This window comes from Ursus arctos, unplaced genomic scaffold (genome assembly GCF_023065955.2).
Source record: "Ursus arctos isolate Adak ecotype North America unplaced genomic scaffold, UrsArc2.0 scaffold_34, whole genome shotgun sequence".
NCBI lineage: Eukaryota > Metazoa > Chordata > Mammalia > Carnivora > Ursidae > Ursus > Ursus arctos.
Window position 1 is genome coordinate 15863201 of NW_026623030.1, and position 22955 is coordinate 15886155.

At 49.9% G+C, this 22955-nt stretch overlaps 1 protein-coding gene across 1 annotated transcript in view; it reads right to left on the reverse strand.

Annotated features, from left to right (window-relative positions):
- Positions 1-106: 106 nt before the first annotated feature.
- BICDL1 (BICD family like cargo adaptor 1) overlaps positions 107-22955 on the reverse strand; it is a 94005-nt gene continuing 71156 nt past the window's right edge. The window contains exons 3-10 of the mRNA XM_057305726.1: positions 22166-22282; positions 19205-19351; positions 12817-12996; positions 11897-12115; positions 10670-10813; positions 5134-5264; positions 296-416; positions 107-145 (exon numbers count right to left, since the gene is read on the reverse strand). Coding sequence (XP_057161709.1) covers positions 107-145; positions 296-416; positions 5134-5264; positions 10670-10813; positions 11897-12115; positions 12817-12996; positions 19205-19351; positions 22166-22282 — 1098 coding nt within the window. The remainder of the gene's footprint in view (positions 146-295; positions 417-5133; positions 5265-10669; positions 10814-11896; positions 12116-12816; positions 12997-19204; positions 19352-22165; positions 22283-22955) is intronic.

Sequence of the window (22955 nt, forward strand, 5' to 3'; positions counted from 1 at the left end):
TGGTTAATGTAACGACCCGCTGAAGGAAGCCCCCTTGCTCCAAACCTGTGCGGTCACCACCTTCCCTAATGGCGCAGCCTGGGGTTCACTGCTCTGGACTGCCTCCTCAGGCCTCCTTTTCCTGGGGGCTGGGGGAGCACCGGCTCTGAATCTCCACAGGTGAAAGCGGGTTACTGCTCACCCCCGTGCACGGGAACGGTCGTAGTAACAACTCTCCTTACTCTCTGCCTGGGCCTCAGCGATCTCCTCCCAGAGCCCTGTCTTCCCTCACCCTGGGTCTCAGGGCTCTCTTTACCTGCCAAGCCTCAAGCTGCTGCGAGAGGTTCAGTTTCTGCTGAATGGCATCCAGCAACTGGCTGTTCAGAGACATCATGTCCATCTTGCACTTGGCGAGTTCCAACTCCACAGCATTCTTCCTAAAAACAGACAAGCCAGGCTGAGCATGGATTTTTTTTTTTTTAAAGATTTTATTTTATTTTATTTGACAGAGATAGAGACAGCCAGCTAGAGAGGGAACACAAGCAGGGGAGAGTGGGAGAGGAAGAAGCAGGCTCATAGCAGAAGAGCCTGATGTGGGGCTCGATCCCATAACGCCGGGATCACGCCCTGAGCCGAAGGCAGACGCTTAACCACTGTTGCCACCCAGGCCGCCCCGTGAGCATGGATGTCTTGTGCCAGAGGCATCTGATTCTTTACCTGGGGCGCCTGGAGTCCACAAGGTGGGGAAACAGGCTCTGGATCAAACTCACAATAGGAACATTGACAGTAACTAGGGTGTTACTTGCAGAGAGCTGGAAAGTTCCCCGCTTGGGTTCACATCCATTTTCTCAACCATTGTAACAATGTGTAGGTGAAGGGACTATCTGTCCTCCCCATCTCACAGATGAAGAGGGGGCTCGGGGAGGAGGATAAAGGAGGACTGGCACCCAGAGGACACCAAAGTCCTCACAGGGCACTAAGAAGCTGCTAATCCTTCCCCCAAAAGGCCTATTCCCATGGGAGGTAAGGACCTTGTCCTCCCAGCCCCTCCTTTTCACTAGCAACCTCCCCCCCAACTTAAGGGATCTGTCCTAAAGGTACAGGTGTGCAAAAGTAGCCATGCAGTGGTGACGACCACAGCCTAGCTAATCACAGTCACCAACAATTAGGGCACTGGCGGTAAATTATGTGACGGAACCCAGCCGCCAGTAACCAACATGACGTTGAATATTCATTATTCACGGACAAGGGGGAAATACGATGTACTGCTGAGTGGAGAAAAGCACAAGACAAGCTCTGGTAGGATACTAGCTTTGTAAAAGAAAAACTGCATGTGTGTTTAAAGGTCATACACAAGGTCTACTTGGCTCTCTCTGGTTGATCACTGATGGGCTCCCACATACTTCTGCATTTTGTATTTTCATATTTTAATATGTTTCATGTATTACTGTGTTTGCCTCTTCCAACATTCCTAAATCATAGTTGTTCAATGCAAAAGAAAATTTTTTTCAGGGGTGGAGGAATGGGAATAGAAAGTGGGAGACTGAGCAGCTTCTGCCAAGGAGGCACTAGTCGCCCAGCTGCCAGAATGGGCATCACTTAGCCCGTCATCAACTACAACCGCCTCACGCACGGGCCAGCGAGCAGTGCTCACGTTCCAAGGTCGGCCGGAGGACCCGCCTATAGAGGCCGCCGGGCCAGGGCCTTAGGGACTCCAGCAGCCGCAAGCGAAGGGTGGCTGGGAGGCGGGGCAGTTGGGGTAAAGCCCTCGGGGCCACCGCTGCAACCGGCACTTCCTCTTCGGCCTCAAGTCCGATCCATGAGTCACCTCCCCTGACACCTCAGGGCCGCAGAACGGCGCCCCGCCTGCCTTTCCCAGAGAAGCAGTCGGGACAGCTCGCATCACCCCGGTCCGCCTGCCGCACTGCGGTCGAAGGGACAGGAGCAGAGGCCGTCCAATGAGCGCCAGCGTCTCAGATGCCTCGGGCTGCCCTGTCACGCCCGCTGCCATTGGCTGGCCGCGGCCGGCGGAAATCCTCAGGCGGCACCGGTTGCCATGGACGCCCGTCGGGCCTCCCCCCCCCCCCCCCCCCCCCCCCCCGCTCGGGGCCTGGAACAGCAGCGCAAACCCCTGGCTCCGGAGACACGGCAGCCTCCTGAGCTTCTGGGCGGCTCCCGGCAGGTGGCGCCACGAGAAGCCCGGAGACCCCGGAATGTGCTGACCAAGGCCTCCAGGCAGAGGTCCGGCGGCAGCTGTGTCGCCGGGGCTCACAGGGGGTCCCCTTCCTTCCCGAAACCCCCCGAAGCTGGGCCCGACTTGCCGACCTCCGTATTCCAGCCTCGGACCGCACCCCAGACCAGGAGAGCTAAGCCGCAGAGGCCGCTGATGGATGTATTAATCAGAATTTTAAGAAGTAATGTCTCGAAAGGGCTGGAAGAATTCCTTATTTAAATGAAACCACTAGTAACGGACTCCTTTTTGTTTTTGTGAGGCAGATTGCTAGCTCCAGACTTTTGCTTTTAGTGAGGGCCTTTTACCTGCAAGGCGACGAAATTGTTACTTTTCCGAAACTCACGACTGTGCAGGATGAAGACCACCTTAAGGTTTTTGTTGCCCAGTGGAGAGAGGGAGTTACTTTTCCTGGGGGTTCTCACTCCTGACTATGCACTAGAATCACGGGGTGGGGTAGGGGACACTTTTAAGAAGTACCTCAAAACTAGGAGATTCAGACTGAATTGTTGCAGAGAGGGCCCTGGCATCCAGGGAGTTCCCCAGATGATTCTAAGTGCAGTCAGGATGGAGAATCAGAGATGATGTGTATGGAAGCATCTTGTAAAACCCTTAAGGTCCTACACAAAGTGTGCTTCCCCCACATTTAAATGATTCTTTAGGTCTGTTGTCTCAATACATTATACCAAGAGTTTAATTTCTAAGGGACAGAAAAAGAGCTATCCTGCTGGAGTGATCTAACCCCTTATTATGTAGGGTCCGTGAAGGACAAGGGCCTCCCTGCAGAATTCTGAGTACTCGGGGAGGACCGTCTGCTCACCAGCTCGGTCAGACACCAGGCGGTTCACCGGGCCTCCTTTGGCAGAAGGTAAAGGCATGCATTTCAAGGTTTCATGGAGACTTGCTGGCCTCCCCAGTCCCCCTATGTCAGAGCTAGGTTCCACTTATTTTAAGGGAGGGCACTAGACAACTTCGGTTTCTTCTTCTCTCCTGTACCCTGGTACTTTCTCTGGTTTTCTCTCCCACCTGTGCTGAGGGTGGAATACGGTCAGAGCTTGATGCTCGGCCCTTGTAGGCTTGTCCAGCTGAGAGAAGGTGACCAGCCATTCTCTACTTCTAACTTCATCCCGCTTTGTATTCCCAACAGGCTTCCACAATTAGCACCTTAATGTTACCATTGTATTCCCTAATTGTAGGACACAATTTCAACCTTCGTTATTCATGAAAGTATGCTCCCCCTCCAAAACATTACAGTGCTGTTCGCTGGCGGATCAAAGAGTCACCAGGAATCCAGGGGCAGGGTTTGTAAGCCTGTGTACACTTCCTAAAGGAACTGGAAATCGTCAGACAGCTTCACAGAAGGTCCTGGCCAGACAGGAAAGGGGACCCAAAGGTAAAACTAAGTAATGGAGATGATGAAATGATTAGAGAGAGCAGAAGCGAGAGGACAAGTGTGTGTGGAAGTGAGAAGGGGGAAGATGTGGGGAATTTTAAAGTCAGAATTAAAATGTGTCCTACTACTTTTTAAAAAGGTATATAGTATCTATTTACAATTTGTTTCAAATGGGCTCCTTTTAGTTTGCTGACAAGCAGCCCTTGTGGTAAGGGGAAAGGATGTGGGGACAGGGGTCAAGAGACCTGACGTGGAGGCCAGTGATCGCCACTGGCCATGGAACTGGGGAAAGTATCTCAGTTTCCTCATCTGTAAAAATTGGGATGAAAAATTTTTACTTGTTGCTGTGGCTGGCAGGATTAAAGGATGAAGTGTTTTGTTAAGCAGTGAAGTGACACAGATGTTATGAACGTGTTGCAAAGTGCCCCACGAGCAGACATATTGTCAGTGCTTTTTATTTCCTCACAGTGAAGAGGGTAGATTAAATGCATGATAAAGAAATCATCTGAAGGGGGATGGGGAATATGCAAGTTTTTTTTTTTTTTTTTTTTTTTTGCCTATGCACTTCCAAACTTTTGAGTGTAAGAGAATGCATTTCTTCTCTGCTAAAGAAAACCCAAAACATTATTAAAATATGACTCAGTTTACTGGGAATACGAGTAAGAGGAAACTGTTGAATGATACTCTGAGGTTGCATCAAACCCAGAACACAGAAAAACTCTAGGAGACAGACGACCAGTTCCTTTGATAAAAAAATGCAGTATGAAAAAAAGGTGGAGGGGGACCTATGTACATATCAACTAAATGGGGTTTGTGGACTTTGGAGGCTGATTCTAATCAATCATAAAAAGACATTTATGGGCCAACTGGTTACCAGATGATAATAAGAAATTACTGTAAGTTTTTTCAAGTGTGACAACTGTATTGTGCTTGTGTGTTTTCCAGAAAGAGTCTTTATCTGGTAGAATCTATACTGGAGTGTTTATGGATGAGATAAGGGGTCTTGTGATTTGCTTCCATACAATCTAGGCGAGAGGGGGAGGACCTGGGTAGGGGCATAGATGAAATAGTCGGCCATATGCTGATTAGGGTTGAAACCAAAAGACAGGTAGGTAGGGATTCATCTTATTTTTTTCTACTTTTGTGTATGCTTAAAAATGTCCATAATAAAAAGTAACAACTCCCCTAAAAAAAAACCCTAGAAATAAAAAAGGTGAAGGAGACCTATATAATGAAGTTGGAAAGCTAAGATATACAAGACACGTAGAGCATCATCCCATTGGTACTTAAAAAACCCAAACAACTGTAGTGCACGGTCAGGGCACACGCACAGGAAAAAGATCTGCGGGAAACACACACCGACCTCCAACAGTAGCGCCTGTCTGGGGAGAAGAACCAGACTGGGGCGAGGGTGGGTAGCAGGGAAACGCTTTCACTTTTGTTGTTTTCTGTAGGATTTCACTTTTAAAATTGAGCACACACTCACATTGCTTGTAATTAAAGTAAAATTCGACAAGCCACGCCCACTCACTTTGCAATGGCCTCGTCGCGGTCCCGGATGGCCTTCTGAAGCTGCTCCTTTGGCTCCTTGTCCTCAGATGTCACTCTGAGTCGGTCTCTCTCCTCCTTCAGTGCAGTCATCTCCACACTCAGCAGTGTCACCTGATGGGAGACCACAGGGATGAATGTGGGGCTACCACTGCTGCTGGCCTGGAGGGGGGGGGCTGCCCTGAAAGAGGCAGAAAGAACAAGCAGCCCCAAGGGGGTGCTCACAGCTTTCACTTCAAGCCTGTTAGATTTTCTGGGCTCCGTGCCTCAGTGAGTGGCCCCACAGCCCATTCATTGGGGGTCATCCTTTGGTGGTAGGGGTCCCTTCCCAGTGGCTCCCTTGGTGACCACAACTTACCCCACCCATTGTGGAGGAACCCCTTGTACCGCTAGAGCTCTGCAAGGGCGGGAAGCGCACCCCGCTCACCTGTGCATTTCAGAGCCTGACTCTGTGATGCTTAATCCCAAAATGCTTGTGCAGTAGACAGTTGTCTTTTTTGGCTAGTCATCATCCCAAATGCTTTCCTATGCGAGGGACATTCCTGGTTGCATGAGTCTTGGTGGGAGACAGGGGATGCCCTCCCAGTAAGGAAGCCAAAGGGGAGAGACATCTCCTTTCCTAGGCACGCAGGCATGGAAAGGTGACCTAGACGTGCCAGTCACTCCCCCTACCTGGGACTGCAGTTCTTAAGGGTTCAGCAAAGCCACATGCTGGGGGGAAATTATTACACTGACAGCAGATCGCTTCTGTGGCTCCACTTCCCATGGCTCCTTCCTGTTTTGGAACTCGGTTCCGTTAGCTATTAGATTTAATTCCAATACAGTTTCTCTCTTCTTAAGCAGAGAGGGTTTTCGTTGTTTGCAACCAGAAACTTTGCTTGGTAGAACTTTCAGTAAGTATTTGTTGAATGAATGGAAGGGTGGAAGCCCCTTCCCAGTCAATAGGCTCAGACAGGAGTCAGGATGACCGGCCCTGCCCTCTTGTTAAATATTACACATACTAGACATTTTTCCAAGGGAGGACCCATCCATACAGGTCGAGCCCTCCCACAAGGGGACAGACGCCACCTTTCAGTGTGCCCCCCTCCTCAAGTCCCAGGCCTGAACATCTTCAGACCGACTGAAATTGAGCAAAGACCCCAGGAGCAAGGCTGAAGATCAAGCTTCCCCGAAGATGCTTCGGACTCCCCAGGCTGAGCCCCAGAGTTGCCAGCACCTGGCGTAGAGCCACTCGGGAGAAACCAGAGGACGCCCGACAACAAAGAGGCATACGGGACAATCTGTTGTTACCGGGAGCAATGGATTTTGTACTCTTAGACGCCTGGTAGGGCACGTCAGGACCAGGTGCTCTGCGCTTTCATGGTGGGGACAGCTGCGGTGAGCAGGGCTATGAGCCAGAGGGAAGAACAGGTTGGGGCACCTGCAGAGGCCATGGGGTGTAGCTAGTCCTGAGGCAAGCAGGCAGCAGGTGAGAAACCTAGCCTCACCCTACTTACTAGCAGGTTCTGTACCCTGGTAGGCCAGAAACTCAAGACCCAGAAAGTACCTGGCAGAAAGAGAGCCAGACCTCCTCCAACCAAATCAGCCCTAACATAGCCGCAGGCTGGCTGTGCGCCAGACAAGGATTTTGCCAGCTGAGTAAGCTATAGATAAAACCACATGCGAGGCAGGAAATGCCAACATTTAATAGGCTCCAGAAAAAACTCTACAAGAACTTTTTGCTTTGGTCTGGAAAACTTGGTCAAGGTAGAGACCAGCACTTCTAAGGCTATGTGCCTTAGAAATGACAAGGGACTTAGCTTCTTTGAGCTGCACATACTTTTCATAAAAAGCAGGAATAAAAATAATTAGTTCCCACCATCAAGTTGTTGTGAGACTCAAATGAGGTAACTGACATCGAGGACTGAGCTCAGCATCTGGCGCCTGGTGGCAAGCTCTGCTCTTTCTTCTCCGAAACCCGTGCAGACTGATTGCTGGTGGCTGTCATGAGGACTGACCCGGCCGGTTTATACACTGACTTACGTTGCAGCCTCGCCTAAATCCACTTTTCCCACATAAAGTAGGGGTCCTCATGATTGGATAGGATCAAAGAAAACATCCTGAAGTCATCTGTCTAGGCCCTTTCATTTGGTAGTGATCTTTATGCCTGCTCTAGGTAAGGCCTCGCTAGACGCTTTAAGAGAAGACAGAGAAGTCGGGCCTCAAGCTCGTCCTTGTGGGGGTCTAAGGTTTAACTGGGAAGATGAGATGTGAGGGCGGGTAACCATGACAAAGCAGACCCAGGGGCTCCAGGAGGAAGGGAATCAAGAGTTTGAAGGAAGAAGTGAAACTTGAAGGATGAGTAGGGTTGATTAAGTACAGGTGGCCGGGGAGAGTCTTCTGGGCAGAGGCAAAGGGCCGGAGAAAAGGCCCAGATGTCGGGAAGCACAGGGAGTGTGCGTCACGCCCTTTCATAGTCTACGTCCAATTGACTAAAGCAAAGGAGGGGAGACGCAAAGAATAGGGAAGAAGGCTGGATGGCCGGCATGCAGCCAGGCTGTGGAGCCACGGGAGTTGGAGGGTTCCCGCCATGTGGCAATAGGAAGTCCATCCAGAACTTGCAAGGGTGTTCTATACCCAAGCCGCGCTTCAGGAAGATCAATCCAGATCACGTGGAGGGTAAGTGATGACCAAAGCCACGGCGTGAAAGAATGTAGGTCTGAAATAGGGCAATGGCTAGGAAGCTGGAGGAAAGAGAACACAGTGAGATCTTACACAGGAGGGGTCACCAAGGTCTCAGCAGTGAAGGCCTTCCGTGCTCCCAGCACCTGCTCTGCCGTGTTGTCGCGCCCCTTCTAGAGTAACCAGCTAGTGCCCCAGTCAAGTTAAAGGAACCAAACACGGACTGGGACTATTTGTTCACTTTTCTTTCCCTTTCTTTCTTCTTTCTTCTTTTTCTTTTTTTTCTTTTCTTTTCTCTCTCTCTCTCTCTCTCTTAGATTTATTTATTTGAGAGTGTGTGAGAGCAAGCACACGTGAGCAGGGGGAGGAGCAGAGAGGGGAAGGAAGGAGAGGGAGAGGGAGAAGCAGACTCCCTGTTGACCAAGGAGCCTAACGCGGGGCTCCACCCCAGGACCCTGAGATTATGACCTGAGCTGAAATCAAGAGTTGACCGCTTAACCAACTGAGCCACCCAGGTGCCCCAGGCCTGGGACTATTTCTCACTGCACCTCCCACAGCCTGGTTTACTGGCCTGGGAATTGGTGGAGGGGCTCCCCAGATAAGTGGTTTTCCTATTGCTCTGAACGTCCTCCCTGCCTCCCAGCAGCTGCTCCAGACCCCAGTGAGCCCTGACCAGGAAGGAGCCTGCAAAGCTGTGGGGAACGAGAGGGGGTAAGTAGCGGTGGGAGGGAGCTCTCCACAGCATAAGGGTGGGGGTGGTCTTCAGGTCTGGTCATAGATTCTTGTCTCAAACATAATTATCAGTTAAAATTAAACCTGGGCTCTCTCTTATTTAAAAATTTGGAGAGGCTACCGAGGGGTTGGTCACTTCACCCTCCAGGTCCCACACCTTTTACCTCCGGCTCAGTTTCCAGGAGAAAAAAGAATACTCCCGGGTAGGAGAGCAGTGGGCTTGGAGGCTGGACCAGCCCTTGGATGAGGTTTCACTCTAGTCTAGAGCTGTCTGCTGGAACTTTGGTTTCACATAACCTTGTCTGAGCTCTGCCCCCCTCCCCCACCAGGGGTACAGAGCTAGTCTGACCCCCTCACAACTGTGAGAGGCTGCGGAGCACAAGGTGCAGTCACTTCGGTCCCGAGCATCTCAGGGTCCAGTGTGGTGCAGGCCCACGGCAGCGCGCAGGAGCGGCCGCACTGACGGCATGGAGAATGCGGAGCCCGCTCTGACGGCCACGTCCCCACCGGCCCGCTGCAATTCAATCTGCATCCTACCCACTGCCTTGGGAGGTCAGTGTTACTCCCCCAGGATGGTTCTGGATGGATGTAGTTTGGCGGAGAGATCTGCTGCTTTGTCTAAGCTTTTAGGAAGAGTGGGAAGAGATGACCCACTCAGGAGGCCCAATTCTATTCCCCATGGGACTAGGCAGAACTATCTGCTTGCTGAGCTATCTGAGAGGGAACCTGCAGGAACTGGCATCAACCACTTATCAGCTGAACTGTTAAGGAGAATCCTGTGGTGGAGACAGGCTCCAGAAGGGCTGCGTCCAGACGCTCAGAGACCTGTGCCTTGCTCTTGCTTCTCAGTAATGCCCCAGCCGCTTCTAGTTCTGCTATTCTGAGAGGCAACAAAAAAAGCCAATCAGCCAATACCAAAGAGCTGATAAGAAGCACCCCTACCAAAATTTAAGCAGGCTTTAAAGTAAATAAAACTCTTATTTACCCAAGGAACTTTTAGGTCCTCTTTGTTCTGTTTTGGTTCTTACAGTTTGAAGACCTGTGCTGGTGTCTGAACTGCTCCCTGGCCAAACGACCACCTGAGGGACTCAGGTTTCAGGCATGACAGTGTCTCTGGCTGCCCCATCCCACTCAGCCAGAAACAAGCTACGGCTTTCAACAGCATCTTTCAGTCTTCGCTATCTGCTCACTCCCAGAAAGAAGAGTACAGCTATAGATGCAGGAGGGTCTCCCAATATCTTTCAAGAGAATTATATTAGAATGTCCAATGGGTATGACCCCCAAAAGGAGTTTATTTCTATAAGGTCCTTTAAATTTAAGAAATACCGACTGAAGCAAAAGCCAGGCTTAACTTCCATCTCTCAGAGATCTGGTGCGGCAGGAAGGGATGACCGGCTGTGCATGAGGGAGGAAGGGGGCAAGTTGGGTGGGGGCAGGGTTTAAAATGCTACCTGTTTGGTGTCCCCCACAAGTGGGACAGAACACTACACATGACCTTCGTCAAAAGGAAGCGCCTTATCTATCTCCTAGGACAGAATTTAGAAGCTCCTTTCTGGGTGGGGGCTGCTCCTAAGCCCTTTAGAACTTTTCAGATTGGAATACAGATGCCCTTCTCCAGGATTCTCAAGAGAGGTGAAATCATGATTAAACAGGAACGGAAGAGCAAGAGCAGCAGTAAGTACTTCTAAGGCTGAAAAACAGGCTGGCAGAGGTGATGGCATGACAAAGAGAGAACAGGCCTGCAAAGATCAATTGCTTCTTGGTTTGCCAACTTCCCCGCTTAGAAGCTGCTGGAAAAACATCCCTGAATGTCCTGAGAGCTATGGCACTTTAAACTGTCAGAATCCGCCGGATAATTTGGGTTCTGTGGAAGGCAGCATGTCACTGGAGGAAATGGAGGGTCAGCTATTCTTATCCCTAACAATTTTACTTTAGGCTAAACCAGAGGGTTGGCTTCTTCTCTTGAAGATGCCCAGCTTACCTCAACTTCAGGTCACCGTCCTCTGAGGATGTGTCAGAGAGCCACTTCTCAAATAGATGTGGGAAAGGGAACTCACGAGGGTCCCAAGAGACCTTGGGGGACACATGCACATTCCCTGCTCGGGACTGAGGATGGGGGTGCTCACCTGACTGTGGAGTTGCTGCAGCTCCTCTAGGCTTTGCCTCAGTTTACCCCTCTCCCCCTCCATGAGTTCCCTTAGGGCTCTCGAGTCCTCACTGGTCTGCCTTATCTGTTCTTCTAAGGAGTCATCGTCAATTCTCCGGGAGCTCTGACAGCAAAAGAGAAAGCCACCAACCAGAGAGACGGTGCAAGCAGGGGTGGGTGTGGTGAGATGTTAGTGGGAGAGAGAGGGGGGAGAGATGGGTCGGTTTAGAAGAGAGCAGGAGAGAGGAGATGGGGTGGGGAAGTGGAGGGGAAGAAAGGGAGAGAAAGGGAGAAAAAGAGAGAGGAGGGAAGAAAGAAAGGGTTAGAGGAGAGAGATTCTCTTGCCCAATTTGGATCTGCAAACATTAGCTAGACATTTATTTTTGTGTCGGGCCTCAGGGGAGGGAAGTCGTGTGGCGTGAACAGCACACCTCACTCCGACAGCTCCCATCCCCCACCATGACCCGGCCTCCACAGCTACAGCACATTCCACCAATCCACGTGGCACGCCCAGGTAAAGACACCCACCCTCTGGCAGGACTTCATCTAATACGGGTAGAAAGACGCTAACTATTCTGTAGGAGGGTGGGCCCTGAAGAGAACAACTGCCCGCGAGCCGGGGGTGTGAACGGAGAGTAGGTCTGGCAGAAATCTGTCACGAAGCTGGAAGAAATGCCAGTCTGCCCAGGAAGCCCACAGGAACATTCCTCTCCTCCACGAGAGGAGCCACATCTGGAATTCTAAAAGGCCCTTGCTGACCTCAACGTTCGTGCTCACTCGTATCATTTTAGCAGAAGCTCGGATCTTAAAGTTTGCCTCTTCGCAGCTAACTCCACCACCAGGACCAGTGAGCTACAGAAAAGAAACTTGCAGTTCGCACTTAGATCCCAATCTCTACATCCAAAGCTTCTAAGGAAAGCCCTTGACCTCGAGGCCACCATGGCCTGGATTTAACCACATGGAGAAAGGACTCCACTTGTATGCCAGTGTCTTCGGGAAGATGACTCTGGAATTTCCATTCCCTGACACTCTGCCCCTCCGGCCGGTCACCAGTATACAGCGCTCTCGGACAATAAGGGCTCAGACGACCTTCTCGCAGACTCTGCAAGGTTCCCCTTCTGGGTTTAGCCTCGTCCCCCGTGCTGGCTTTCAGCCTCCCACCAGCCAGCTCATGTGGGGTGAGGAGCTTCTTGGTCTGGCCGCTTACCGTGGGTTCCATGCCATCCACGATGCTCTGTATCAGCCTCTTGAGTTCGCTCAGGGCCATGCGCAAGCTGCCGGCCGGCACATCCTTGGCAGATGAAGTTTCTGAAGACTCGTCCATCGAGGAGTCCGTGGAGACGGCTGAGTCGGCACTGTCGTTCCCTCGGAGGTGCGAGCAGAGATAGCGAACCTGGCAGTAGGCCTCCCAGAGCTGCAGTCTCAGCTGCTCCACAAAGAACCGTTCTTGACTACAGACTCTAGAGAAGCCTGCCACCTGCCCGTCTGTTTCTAGAGAAGCCTGCCACCTGCCCGTCTGTTTCTAGAGAAGCCTGCCACCTGCCCGTCTGTTTCTAGTGTAGGAACCCAACATTCTGACACCCAAGAGACTAGTTCTAGGAAAAAGAGTTTTTCTTTTTTAGATCACCTGTCCCAAGAAATACTGATACCTGTTCTGGGCCCAGTACATCTATCCAGACTCCTAATTCTTAATTTCCCAGCCCTCTACTCCCCTCCCATTTATCATATAAGCACTTCTTTATATAGTTCGTTACTTTGATAGGAGTCATGATTAGGGGAGTAAGTGGTTAGGAATAGTATGAAAAGAAGCCATTTGGACGGATGGTGAATGTGCTAGAGCCCAGTCAGTATAAGAGGTATGAGGCTGAGGACGAGCCAACAAGCATCTCCTAAGGGGCACTGGGGCAACAGTGAGCCTGGGACAGGCTTTCGTCAGGGCCTGCTTCCCGACGGCTCTGGCCAGCAAGCCTAGGCTTCCGCAGATGCAGGGCCACAGGCCCTCGCCGGGAGGAAGCAGAAACGGTAGGCACTGGGCCACAAGGAGGACGGACAGGCTCCCGCAGTCCAGGGCCTGCCCTACAATCCCTGGGCAACCTCGCACATGCCAGAGCGACAGGATAGCAGCACCTGCTCTCTCTCCTGCTCCAGCTCCTCAGCCTCCATGCTCTGTTCTATCTCGGACAGGAGGGACGTGCTGGTGGCAGCGCAGCTCTGCAGGCTCCTCTCCTCCGTGAGCTCTTCCACCTTCCCCTGCAGCTGTCGGTAGGAGAGCCGCGCCTCCTGGAGCTCCAGCTGGCTCTGATGCAGCTTGCGGAAGAGACAACAAACGGTCGGCCGTGAGGCTTCCCCGAACCGAAAACAAACAAGAAAAACTGATCCCAAACCTGACCATGCTTCTAGGTCCAACCACCAATTTACAGGAAAATATAGAGGACAGAAGACGTTAGATTCCACTAGTGGTATGCAGGTAGTAAACTCCAGCCTTGGGAGATTCCGTGGGACACACGGCTCAGCTTCTTCAACATACACATTTTCAGAAAAAAAGAAAAGATAAAGGGGGAACCTATAGATTAAAAGAGACTCAAGAGACATATTAACCAACTGCAACGTATAGGCCTATTTTAATTGCCATCTTGATTCAAGTAAAAAATGTGAAGGAACAATTACGACATTTATAAGACAGTTAAAAATTTGAACACTGACTATTTGATATTAGGAAAATATTGCAGGGCCCCTGGCTGGCTCAGTCAGTAGACCATGTGACTCTTGATCTTGGGGTCGTGAGTTCGAGCCCTATGTTGGGCATGGAGTTTACTCAGAAAAATTAAAAATAAAAAAAAAAGAAAATAATATTGCTTTCTTTCCTTGCATATAATAGTCCTGTGGCTATCCTTTTTTTATGTGTGTGTTTTTTTTTAAGATTTTATTTGAGAGAGAGAGAGAGAAAGCACAGCAGGGGGAGTAGCAGAGGCAGGAGAAGCAGGCTCCCCGCTGAGCAGGGAGCCCAACACAAGGCTCAATCTCAGGACCTGGGATCATGACCTGAGCCGAAGGCAGACGCTTAACTAACTGAGCCACCCAGGCATCCCCTGTGGCTATGTTTTTTTTAAGTTATCATTCTTTATTTACAGATGAAATTATAAAAATTCTGGGATTTACTTCAGAATAATCCAAGAGAGAAGCAAGTAGATGTAACGAACTTAGGGTGGGACTGGCTGGGGCTCAGTGATTTGTTTAGCTGGGAATGGGGGCATGGGGCATCATCACACTATTCTATTTTTGAATTTGTATGAAATTCTCCATATTAAAAAATAAACACACATAAAGGCACGCAAAGTAAGGTACAATTAAGACTCTCACCAGAAAGACTAAAATAAACAACAAAATAATAATGATACCAAGTGCCGATGAGGGTGTGGAACACCCGGGACTCTCGTTGCTGTTGGGAGTAAAGATGTACGACCATGCTGGGAAACTGGCAGTTTCTACGGGTGAAATACACAGCTGTCCCAGGACCCAGCAGGTCCCTTTGAGGTGCAGATCCACCACAAATGGCTGTGTTTGTGCATGCAAGACAGACGGGATGTCCACAGCAGCACCATTCTTAAGAGCCACAAATGGGAAATAATCCAAATGCCAACACAGAATGGAGAAACACAGTCGCACGCTGGAGTACTATACATCAGTGAAAAAGAACACACGGCTACTATATGCCACAACATGGACGGATTTCATAGACATCATGTCAAGCAAAAGCCAGACATAAAATATATAATATGGAACTCATTTATAAAAAATTCTAAAACTTCACCGAAATAGAAGAGATGGAAGTGGAAGAGAGGGCTGCTTTTGAGGAAGTGTCAGGTTATTAACTGGGAAGTGCAAGAGGGAGCCTTGTAGGGTGCTGATAATGGGCTTGATCTTGGTCTGGGAGGTGGTTACACAGGGGTGCACATGTGTAAAAATTCACGGGGCTGTCCACTTAAGATTTGTATGCTTTACTGTATGTATGTTGTATTTTAGTGAAAAAAATTAAGGGTAAAAGGTTGTTTGGAAAGAAGCTGAGAGCAGGATTTGGAATAACATTTGGGTAGAAATACCAAGAATTCCTAAACCCATGAGAAAAGAGGTCTCTGCCTACTTTGTGTGTCATACCTCACAGTTTACAGAGAAGGCCCAGGCCTGGGAGGGGCTTCCACAGTGTGGGGGGCTCAGAGAAGGAGAGGGACGCCAGCGGTAGAGGGGATAGCAATGCGGCTATCCCAACCTTCAGGCCAGGGCTCCTTCCCTCTCTCTTGCTGCCGCTACTTCACGCCTCTCTGCATTCTCTGGGGCCCCTTCCCTGTGGAGTCCGAACAGACCCTCACTACCTGGTGAGTTTCCTACTGGGAATGTCCACGCCACCACGGCTGCTAAGTGCCGTACTCTCCTACTGCACTCCATCACTACACTAGCTGTTAACACAACAAACCCTAACTGCAGAATCTTCGTCTGCACACTAACCACTATGCACATGTCCGCATAGGACGCCCGCACAAGAGCAACGCTTTCTACTCCTCTATCTGTGGACTGCCCACCCCTCCCTTTTAAAAGACTGTGGGGGGTTGGGGGGGAAAGAATTTCCTGGGATTTAAATTTAACTGATTTATTCTTTCATAACACAGGATTTCTGGGGTCACCCCTGTTCATTAAGAATAGAGCAGCCACAGTTCTGTCTGTTCCAGACTGCTGGCCAGATAGACTTGTGGCTCCTGCCGAGATCCAGACACTGAGCAGCAGTGGGTAGCAGCTCCGAGCTCTGTAGCTCTCCTGAATGGAGCAGGCGGCCTTGCGGAGCCTCCAGCCCATCCTTTAGGTGCCCTAGGGCCTTGCCTCTGCTGGTCAGTATCAGACAGTGGTGCCAGTGATCCGATGCCCCCATACTAGGAAGAGTCTGGAGCCTGGCTGCTCGGAGAATGAAAAAGGGAACGGGCAAGCCTGCTCTGTCTGCACGGTACCCATGGATCAGCAATACCTGCTGGTCCAGTGGGAACTCCTCCAGCCCCAGTTTTGAGAAAACTCAGAAAGAAGAAATAAGGGTTAAAAAAAAAAAAAAAAAAGAGAAAGAGAGACATTCCTAGGAAGCATTTGGCATAATTACAAATGGCATACTAAGTTGGCAAAATGCTTTACAATTATTTTCTAGGCAACTCCACGTACATCTCAGCAGGAGAAGTTCAGCACAGACAAGTACAAGTTCTTATGCACCGGACAAAATTAGTTCAATTACTCATGCACACTCGAGGGTGCTTAATTAATTATAACAGCAAGAGAACAAAAGACCAGGACAGGTCTGCCCTCTCTGGTCAATAACGGATCCACAAGCACGTGCAGAAAAACCAAACCAGAGGAGTCTATTCAATATAAGAAACCTCTAAAATAAGAAATATCATGCTTTGTATAAAAAGATGACACTAAATATATTTATATAGATATAAATAAGGAAGACACCAAATGCCTTGTGCTGGTGTAGTTCGCTAAGTTTACAATACTCATGCCCCTCAAGCTGGCAGAGGGGGGAGAGCACCTCCCATCTCACATGGGGGGAACGAAGACGCTATGATGTTAAGTGTCAGAGCAAAGTCTATACTGTAGGCCGTCTGCCTCCTGGGTCACCCCCCGAGTGGGGGCTATGTTTCTGCTGATGAAACTCTGGGACAAGGCCTCTGCACACATCTGAAAGATGCCCCAGTGGGTATGTTCGGATAGGGCAATTAAGTGGTCCTTAGAGGGACAAAATCCTTAACTGGGTATTAAGAGTTCAGCAAAATGTCCGGTTTTTTAATTTATTGGGTATTCAACAAATAATTTTTATACCTACTGTCAGCTTGAAAAAAAATGAGAGCTGGAGTTGATCGGTGGTTTAAAAATCTGCATTAGGCAGTAGAACCCCACCCACATAGTGGACTAGACTCAAGAGGAGCTAGCCGGGCTGTGCAGGCCTGACACCCTGCCTACTCGGCCTTCTTCTCATCCTTCATCTGAAACAAGGGATTAAAATCATGGAATTATACACATTCCAAGGCCACCAGCTCTACATCTCGCAAGTCTGATTTAGACCTCTCAACTCCCACCTGAGTAAGCTGGCATTTTTATTTATTTCTGCATCAGTACAGGCCATTTGAGCCACAGAAAGGGCTTTCTGGAGGACACTGGTAACTAGCAGCAGCTTAAGGAAAATTTCATATGAGCTGAAGGAAAAGAATCTGAAAAAGGTGGGAAAGATAAGAATTCAGCCCATAGGGGAGCCTGGGTGGCGCAGTCGTTAAGTGTCTGCCTTCGGCTCAGGGCGTGATTCCGGTGTTCTGGGATCGAGCCCCATGTCAGGCTCCTCCGCTGTGAGCCTGCTTCTTCCTCTCCCACTCCCCCTGCTTGTGTTCCCTCTCTCGCTGGCTGTCTGTCAAATAAATAAATAAAATCTTAAAAAAAAAAAAAAAAGAATTCAGCCCATGAACACAGATTCTCCAAATCGAAGTGTGCAATGCCTGCCTTGATATAGGCCAAGCGGGGAGTGACACTCTTTCATTCCCAAGGAAGCCCAGTCAGAAGAATGAGGATGTGCAGATGGCGAGGCTGTGAATGTGGTGTGACCTGGGGTTCTTGCTGCCACAGGGCGCACAGCCCATGGCGTTAGCCAGGTGCTGGATGGCGCACACTGGTTCTGCTCTTCCCCATTCTTTGGTCCCCAATTCTTGGTTCGAAATAAGGACTTCTCATTTGTGAATTCAACCTAGACTGAAAAGGTCTTTCAGGCAGGGGTCATTTCCACATTTTTCTGTATTTCTTCTTCTTTTTTTTTTAACGAGTTATTTATTTATTTATTTGACAGTGAGAGAGACAGCCAGCAAGAGAGGGAACACGAGCAGGGGGAGTGGGAGAGGAAGAAGCAGGCTCCCAGCGGAGCAGGAAGCCCGATGCGGGGCTCGCTCCCAGGACTCTGGGATCACGCCCTGAGCCAAAGGCAGACGCTTAACGACTGGGCCACCCAGGCGCCCCTACATTTTTCTGATTTCTTTTCCTTCTCTCCATACTCTACCTCAGCAACCTCAGGTGAGTGCCTTGATGGGGTAAGAAATGCTGGTGAGACACTGACTTGCAGAGGCGAGGGATGTGCTAGACGTCACCGAGCACCATGTGAAGCAGGTGGGAGGGCTCTAATTTTAATTCTACCAAGGACTTACTACACTACTTTGGTAAATGATTCACTTTTTTCTAAGCCTCAGTTTTAGAATGTATGCAAAAGCACTCTGTTCCCTGTAAAGAAGTATACGAATGTTCACCACTATTAACCACTGTCAACCTTAGAATATGAGTTGACTCCTTTCCATCTTGAAAACAGCTGTGAGGCTTTAGCCAGAATCATCTTCTAGTCAACATTTATGGGGGATCTACTGCCTGCAACGTTCTAAGCTGAAGGTACAAAAAACCTGGAGGGTGGAAAACTGCTCATTTGCCCTTAACGAGGTTAATCACTCGGGTGGGAGCTTAGCTGACAGTGTCAATAACACGCTATGTTAGCCTATGAGGTTTCCTTATCCCACGTCCTAGAGTTTTCTGCAACAGCTGACCGCTGAGCCCAGTGGGGCCTGCCATGGCCTGGTCTTTGGGGAGGGACCTGCCTGGTGCTCACACACTTTGGCTGACCACCCCCACACAAACGACACTGTTGCAATTTCCCCCAGTGCCTGGCACGCTCAGAGGGAGCCCAAGGGAAGGTGTGCACTCTTAGCCACTGTCCCGAGGTGCTCCTAGGCCACTTCGGCAAAGCCGCCTTGGTAGCAGAAGTCACACTCTGTTTCTGGGGAGGCTAGGAGCAATTATCTTTTTGTTTAGGGGGTTGTCAAGTGTGAGCCCGGGGATTCAGCCGAGGACTGGTGGCAGGTCTCAGATAAGGACAAATATGGCCATGAAGCTATTTCTTTCAGGAAGGAAAAAGAGGCCAATTAGGTTCACAAAGGGTCAGCCTATGCCTTTTCTAGCAACTGTTGAAGCAGAATGTAAGTCTTGCTGTGTTCAGTGGGCAGCTTCTTGATTTCTGCTCCGGGCAAGCTGATTAAAGGCATCAGCCCGGGAAAGCAGCAGCAGAGAGCACTGTGAGCCAAGCACAGACAGTCACAGGCTCCCTCTGAAACCTCTAGCGGATTTCACAAGCCCTAGGAGGCAGAATGACACTCCTCATGTTCCAGTCATGTTAATAGCCCAGAAAGAACTCTCTGAAACTGCTCCAGGGCCCAGTGGCTCAGAACAAATTGGAAGGATGACCTGTGGGTAGCGATGCGTTTGTTTTCGCCAGAGCCAGACTGGCCAAGTTGGTGAGTACCCAAGGAGAACGACAACAGGGCCAAAAGAGAGACCCCGGCTTTACCCTCTCCTGACCCCTACGGTGGTGCCGGCCCCTCAGCTTCCTTCCGGCTGGGCAGCTAAGTGCTCCTTTCATCTGGCCCGGCTCTAGAGGACAGCTTCTCTGCCTGAGTACCTGTAGGTCTTTGTCCTGGCCTTGCCTCTCCAGGATCAGCACCCGGTCCTGTAGCTCCTCCACAGTCCCCTGGAGCAGGTCATTTTCCTCTAAGGTGGCACTGAGACGGTGCTCCAGCTCCCGTTTCCGATCCGACAGCATCTTGATCTGAAAGGGTGGAGAGTCACAGGGGCGGTGTGCAGTTACACCCAGGCTGCTGAGCAGGAAGGGAGGGACCAGCCCCAAACATGAAGGCAGGTGTCTCCCCAAGCGCTCTGCCCATCTCTGAGAGAACAGCTGTGAACTCCCAAGCTGAAGAGACAGCCCCTCCCTTCTAGAAACCTGTCCGGGAAGGGGTGGGAGATGAGCTTTGGGGAATGTGGAATGTGGGATGCCAGGCAGAGGAAGGGAAGGTCAGTGTTCTGGAAATTCCACAGATAAGACAGAGAAGGACTCCACCTTGCCTGCCCATGACTTCACCTCAACCCCACAATTTATGGGGGAGTGGAACCCAACTTGTGGTTCCATTCTTCCTTCTCAAGTCATGGGCGCAGGAATATGCCTGAGACAGCCTCTTGAACTGCTGTCTTGTCATACTTTTACAGCTCTCTTCTGTGCTTTCCCCCACTGCTAACAGGTCCGGCTCTAGAGGTCACGGTTTGGACCTGGTGCCCCAAGTTAATGGGGGAGCCAGCAGGGTACAGAAACAGAGCGGTGCCTGCATGAGCCTGTGTCCTGGAAGCAACAGGACACGGACACAAGTGAGCAACTGAGTTTACTCAAAGTGTCTTTCTGCCTGAGCAAGTCATTTCTGAATAGGAGCAATTTCACTCTTTTTATTAAACAGGCTGGTGTGTTTGTACACTGCATATCTAGCCAGTCTCAAGAGATATAAATCTTCTTTTAGGAAGCCTGTCTAGTCTCTTCAATGTCAGTGAGAAAACAAAGGAAAAGAGGAAAGAGGCGAAGTCTTCTGGCCTCAAGGTCTGTAGACTCAGGAGCCGTGCCAGCACTCCACAAGGCCAGCGATGCTTCACCCCAAGGACACTGCCCCGCCAAGGGGACATGAAAGCCTTCCCAAGTCCTGCATGCAGTTCCCACTGGCTCCTCCCACCTATTAGTTCCTTGTTGGACTCGTCTCTCAACCAGCTTCTTGCTCCTGACATGGTTAAGATGTTCTCCACTCTCCAGTCTGGCTTGGAGAACCATCCATTAGGGGGACCAACCTCTGACCCTTTCCTGGGGAGATTTTGAAATGAATGTGTAATGTGTCTGAGGTTCTCCGAAATCCACCTTTCCCCCTGCTTTTTGTCTGTTCTCGTTCTCCACACTAGAATTCTGTTCAGAGGGCACAGATCGTCCCTGGGCACCAATCAATCAGATAGTATGCTGTCCTGGGGAAATGAAGTATGTGGCCTTTGTCCAGAGAGATCAGGTATCTGGGCAAACAAAGAAATACTGTCTCAAGTGTGCACCTGGGTGAGAGACAAAAAGGAATAGGTCTCTTCTGTGAATGGGGCCACTATTCCTCACACTGAAGCACGTTACCCACGTGAAGGAATTCTTACTCCAATTGATATTCATTTAAATACCCTCTGACCTTTATATTTTCCTTCCATGGATAATCTTTGTTTCTCAAGTTCCACTCAGTGAAATCATGAGGTAATACAGTTCTGACAGATAATCCTGGCCCCTTAAAAAAAAAAAAAACCTCAGAAGTTCAGAGCTACATGAAGTAACGCGCTTGACCAACTTCACAGCTTGGCTTTTTAAAGCAGCAGTGTTACCGGATGAAACAAGACATCGACACTCCATTACCCCACCCTGTACACCCTGAAACTTGTGGCCAAATCTGCCAATTAACATTCCTGGGAATGACTCCGGGTCACAGGGTCTTGAAATAGTAAGCAGAAGGGAGAGGAAAACAGGCAACTCGAAGGAGTCAGAGCTTGGCGAAGGCAGCTGAATGGCAAGTCATGCACACAAGCGGTCACAGACAGGCATGCCACACCCACCAGGACCGACCACTTACTTCGAGAACCTGCTGCTCAACACCAGTAGTATTCCCAGGGGAGGGGGAGCGGGAGGGAACGACAGGCAGGAGAAAAGAGAAGATATTGATAGACTTTAGCAAAAACATCTGCAGGTCATTTCCAAAGCAGGAGAGCAGCCATCTGGGCTTCTCTGGGCCTGACCACACCTACCGATTCCTTAACCACATGGGGGTGTGATTCCTCTGGCCCTAGCCTGTCCCTTCAAGTGTAACTTAGCCGAAGGGTTGCTGTCCAGACAACCGGCTTAGGGGCCCTCAGGATCAGATTAGGTGGAATCCTTGGGGGGAGGCACGGAAGCGGGGAGGGGGGAAAAGCCCCCTTTGGGGCTGGTGATAGGACTCCCCTCTTCTCACCTCCCACAACTGGGTTCTCACAGAGCTGTCCCCTAAGTGCTTTTTCTTTCCCTCTGGCCCACTGAGGGCCATAGACACTGACTGCCAAGCTCTGGCTCATACACTCCACATGGAGTGCTTGCCATGAATTAACTCCTCAAACACGACGACTCTATGAAAGTAGCTGCTTCTATTACTCTCATTTTGTACGTGAGAATATAATAGGTCCCATTAAGGTGGACTGAACCGGACCTAAAGAGAATGGAGAAAGGAAAAATTCTCTTTCCCACCTTCTATTTAGGACTGGCAAGAATCTTTTTGGACCAATCAACATATTCCGTAAAAGTAGGTCATTCATGATTTCAACACTGAGCAGTAACTCTGAGCAACCTTCTTCCAGACAAGAGGCTGCCCAGTGCAACATGAATCAAGTGTTCCCCGTTTAGTTTCTCACAGATACATCTCTCTTTAGAGATTTTAGACAGAGCAGGTTTTGTTTCCCAGGTCAGAGGACTCCTTATCCAACAGGTCTAGTGCAGCGCCTCCACGGAGAAGAGCACTTCCATCTCCGAGCACCGCCACACGGGGAGGCTCACCTCAGCCTGAAGGCTTTCGAGCCTGATGATGTGCTGGTTGGTCGACGAGTTCTTCTCGCGAAAGTCTTCTCTGAGGGCATGGACTTGCAAGGAGAGCTGTCTCTCAACTTCGGATGCCTGCAACCAGAGGAGACCTTCAGGGTGGACTCAGAGGTTGTGCAAAGGGAGTCTGTGAAGATCTTTCTGCCTTTCGTTCCCCAAGCATCCTGTACTCTGTAAGGAGTATAGGATGAAATGCTGGCTTCCCACCCCCGGTCCATGTGCTCCCTAGTGCTCAGACAAGACCAACCCCATCTCTACTTCCACTCCGGAGGAGTCTGTCTCGGTAAAGACCCCTTTGCTAGTCAGAGGAAACAGGCCTAGGAACAGTAAGCTCTCAGATGTTCGATATCATCATTACTACTTTGTACACAGCAGAAGCTCAGCAAACATCTACTAAATTGAGAGAAAGTCTCAGTGTTTTACATAAAAGAGTAAGAGATAAACCAACTACCTTAGAAACTCATTTATTTCTTAGAAATTTCTTTATAATCTCTCACTCCTTTATTTTCTCTTTCTTTCCTCAAGCAGGGCCCAGGTGAATCATCCCTGTCTCCATTTCTCATTTCCATTCAACATGGGCACTATTTGAAGTTCCCTGTCATGTCTGTTAAGATTTTTTTTTAATTTTTAATTTTTAAAGATTTTTATTTATTTATTTGAGAGAGAAAGAACGTGAGTGAGAGAGCATGAGAACGGGAGAGGAGCAGAGGGAGAGGCGGACTTCCCACTGAGTAGGGAGCCCTACGTG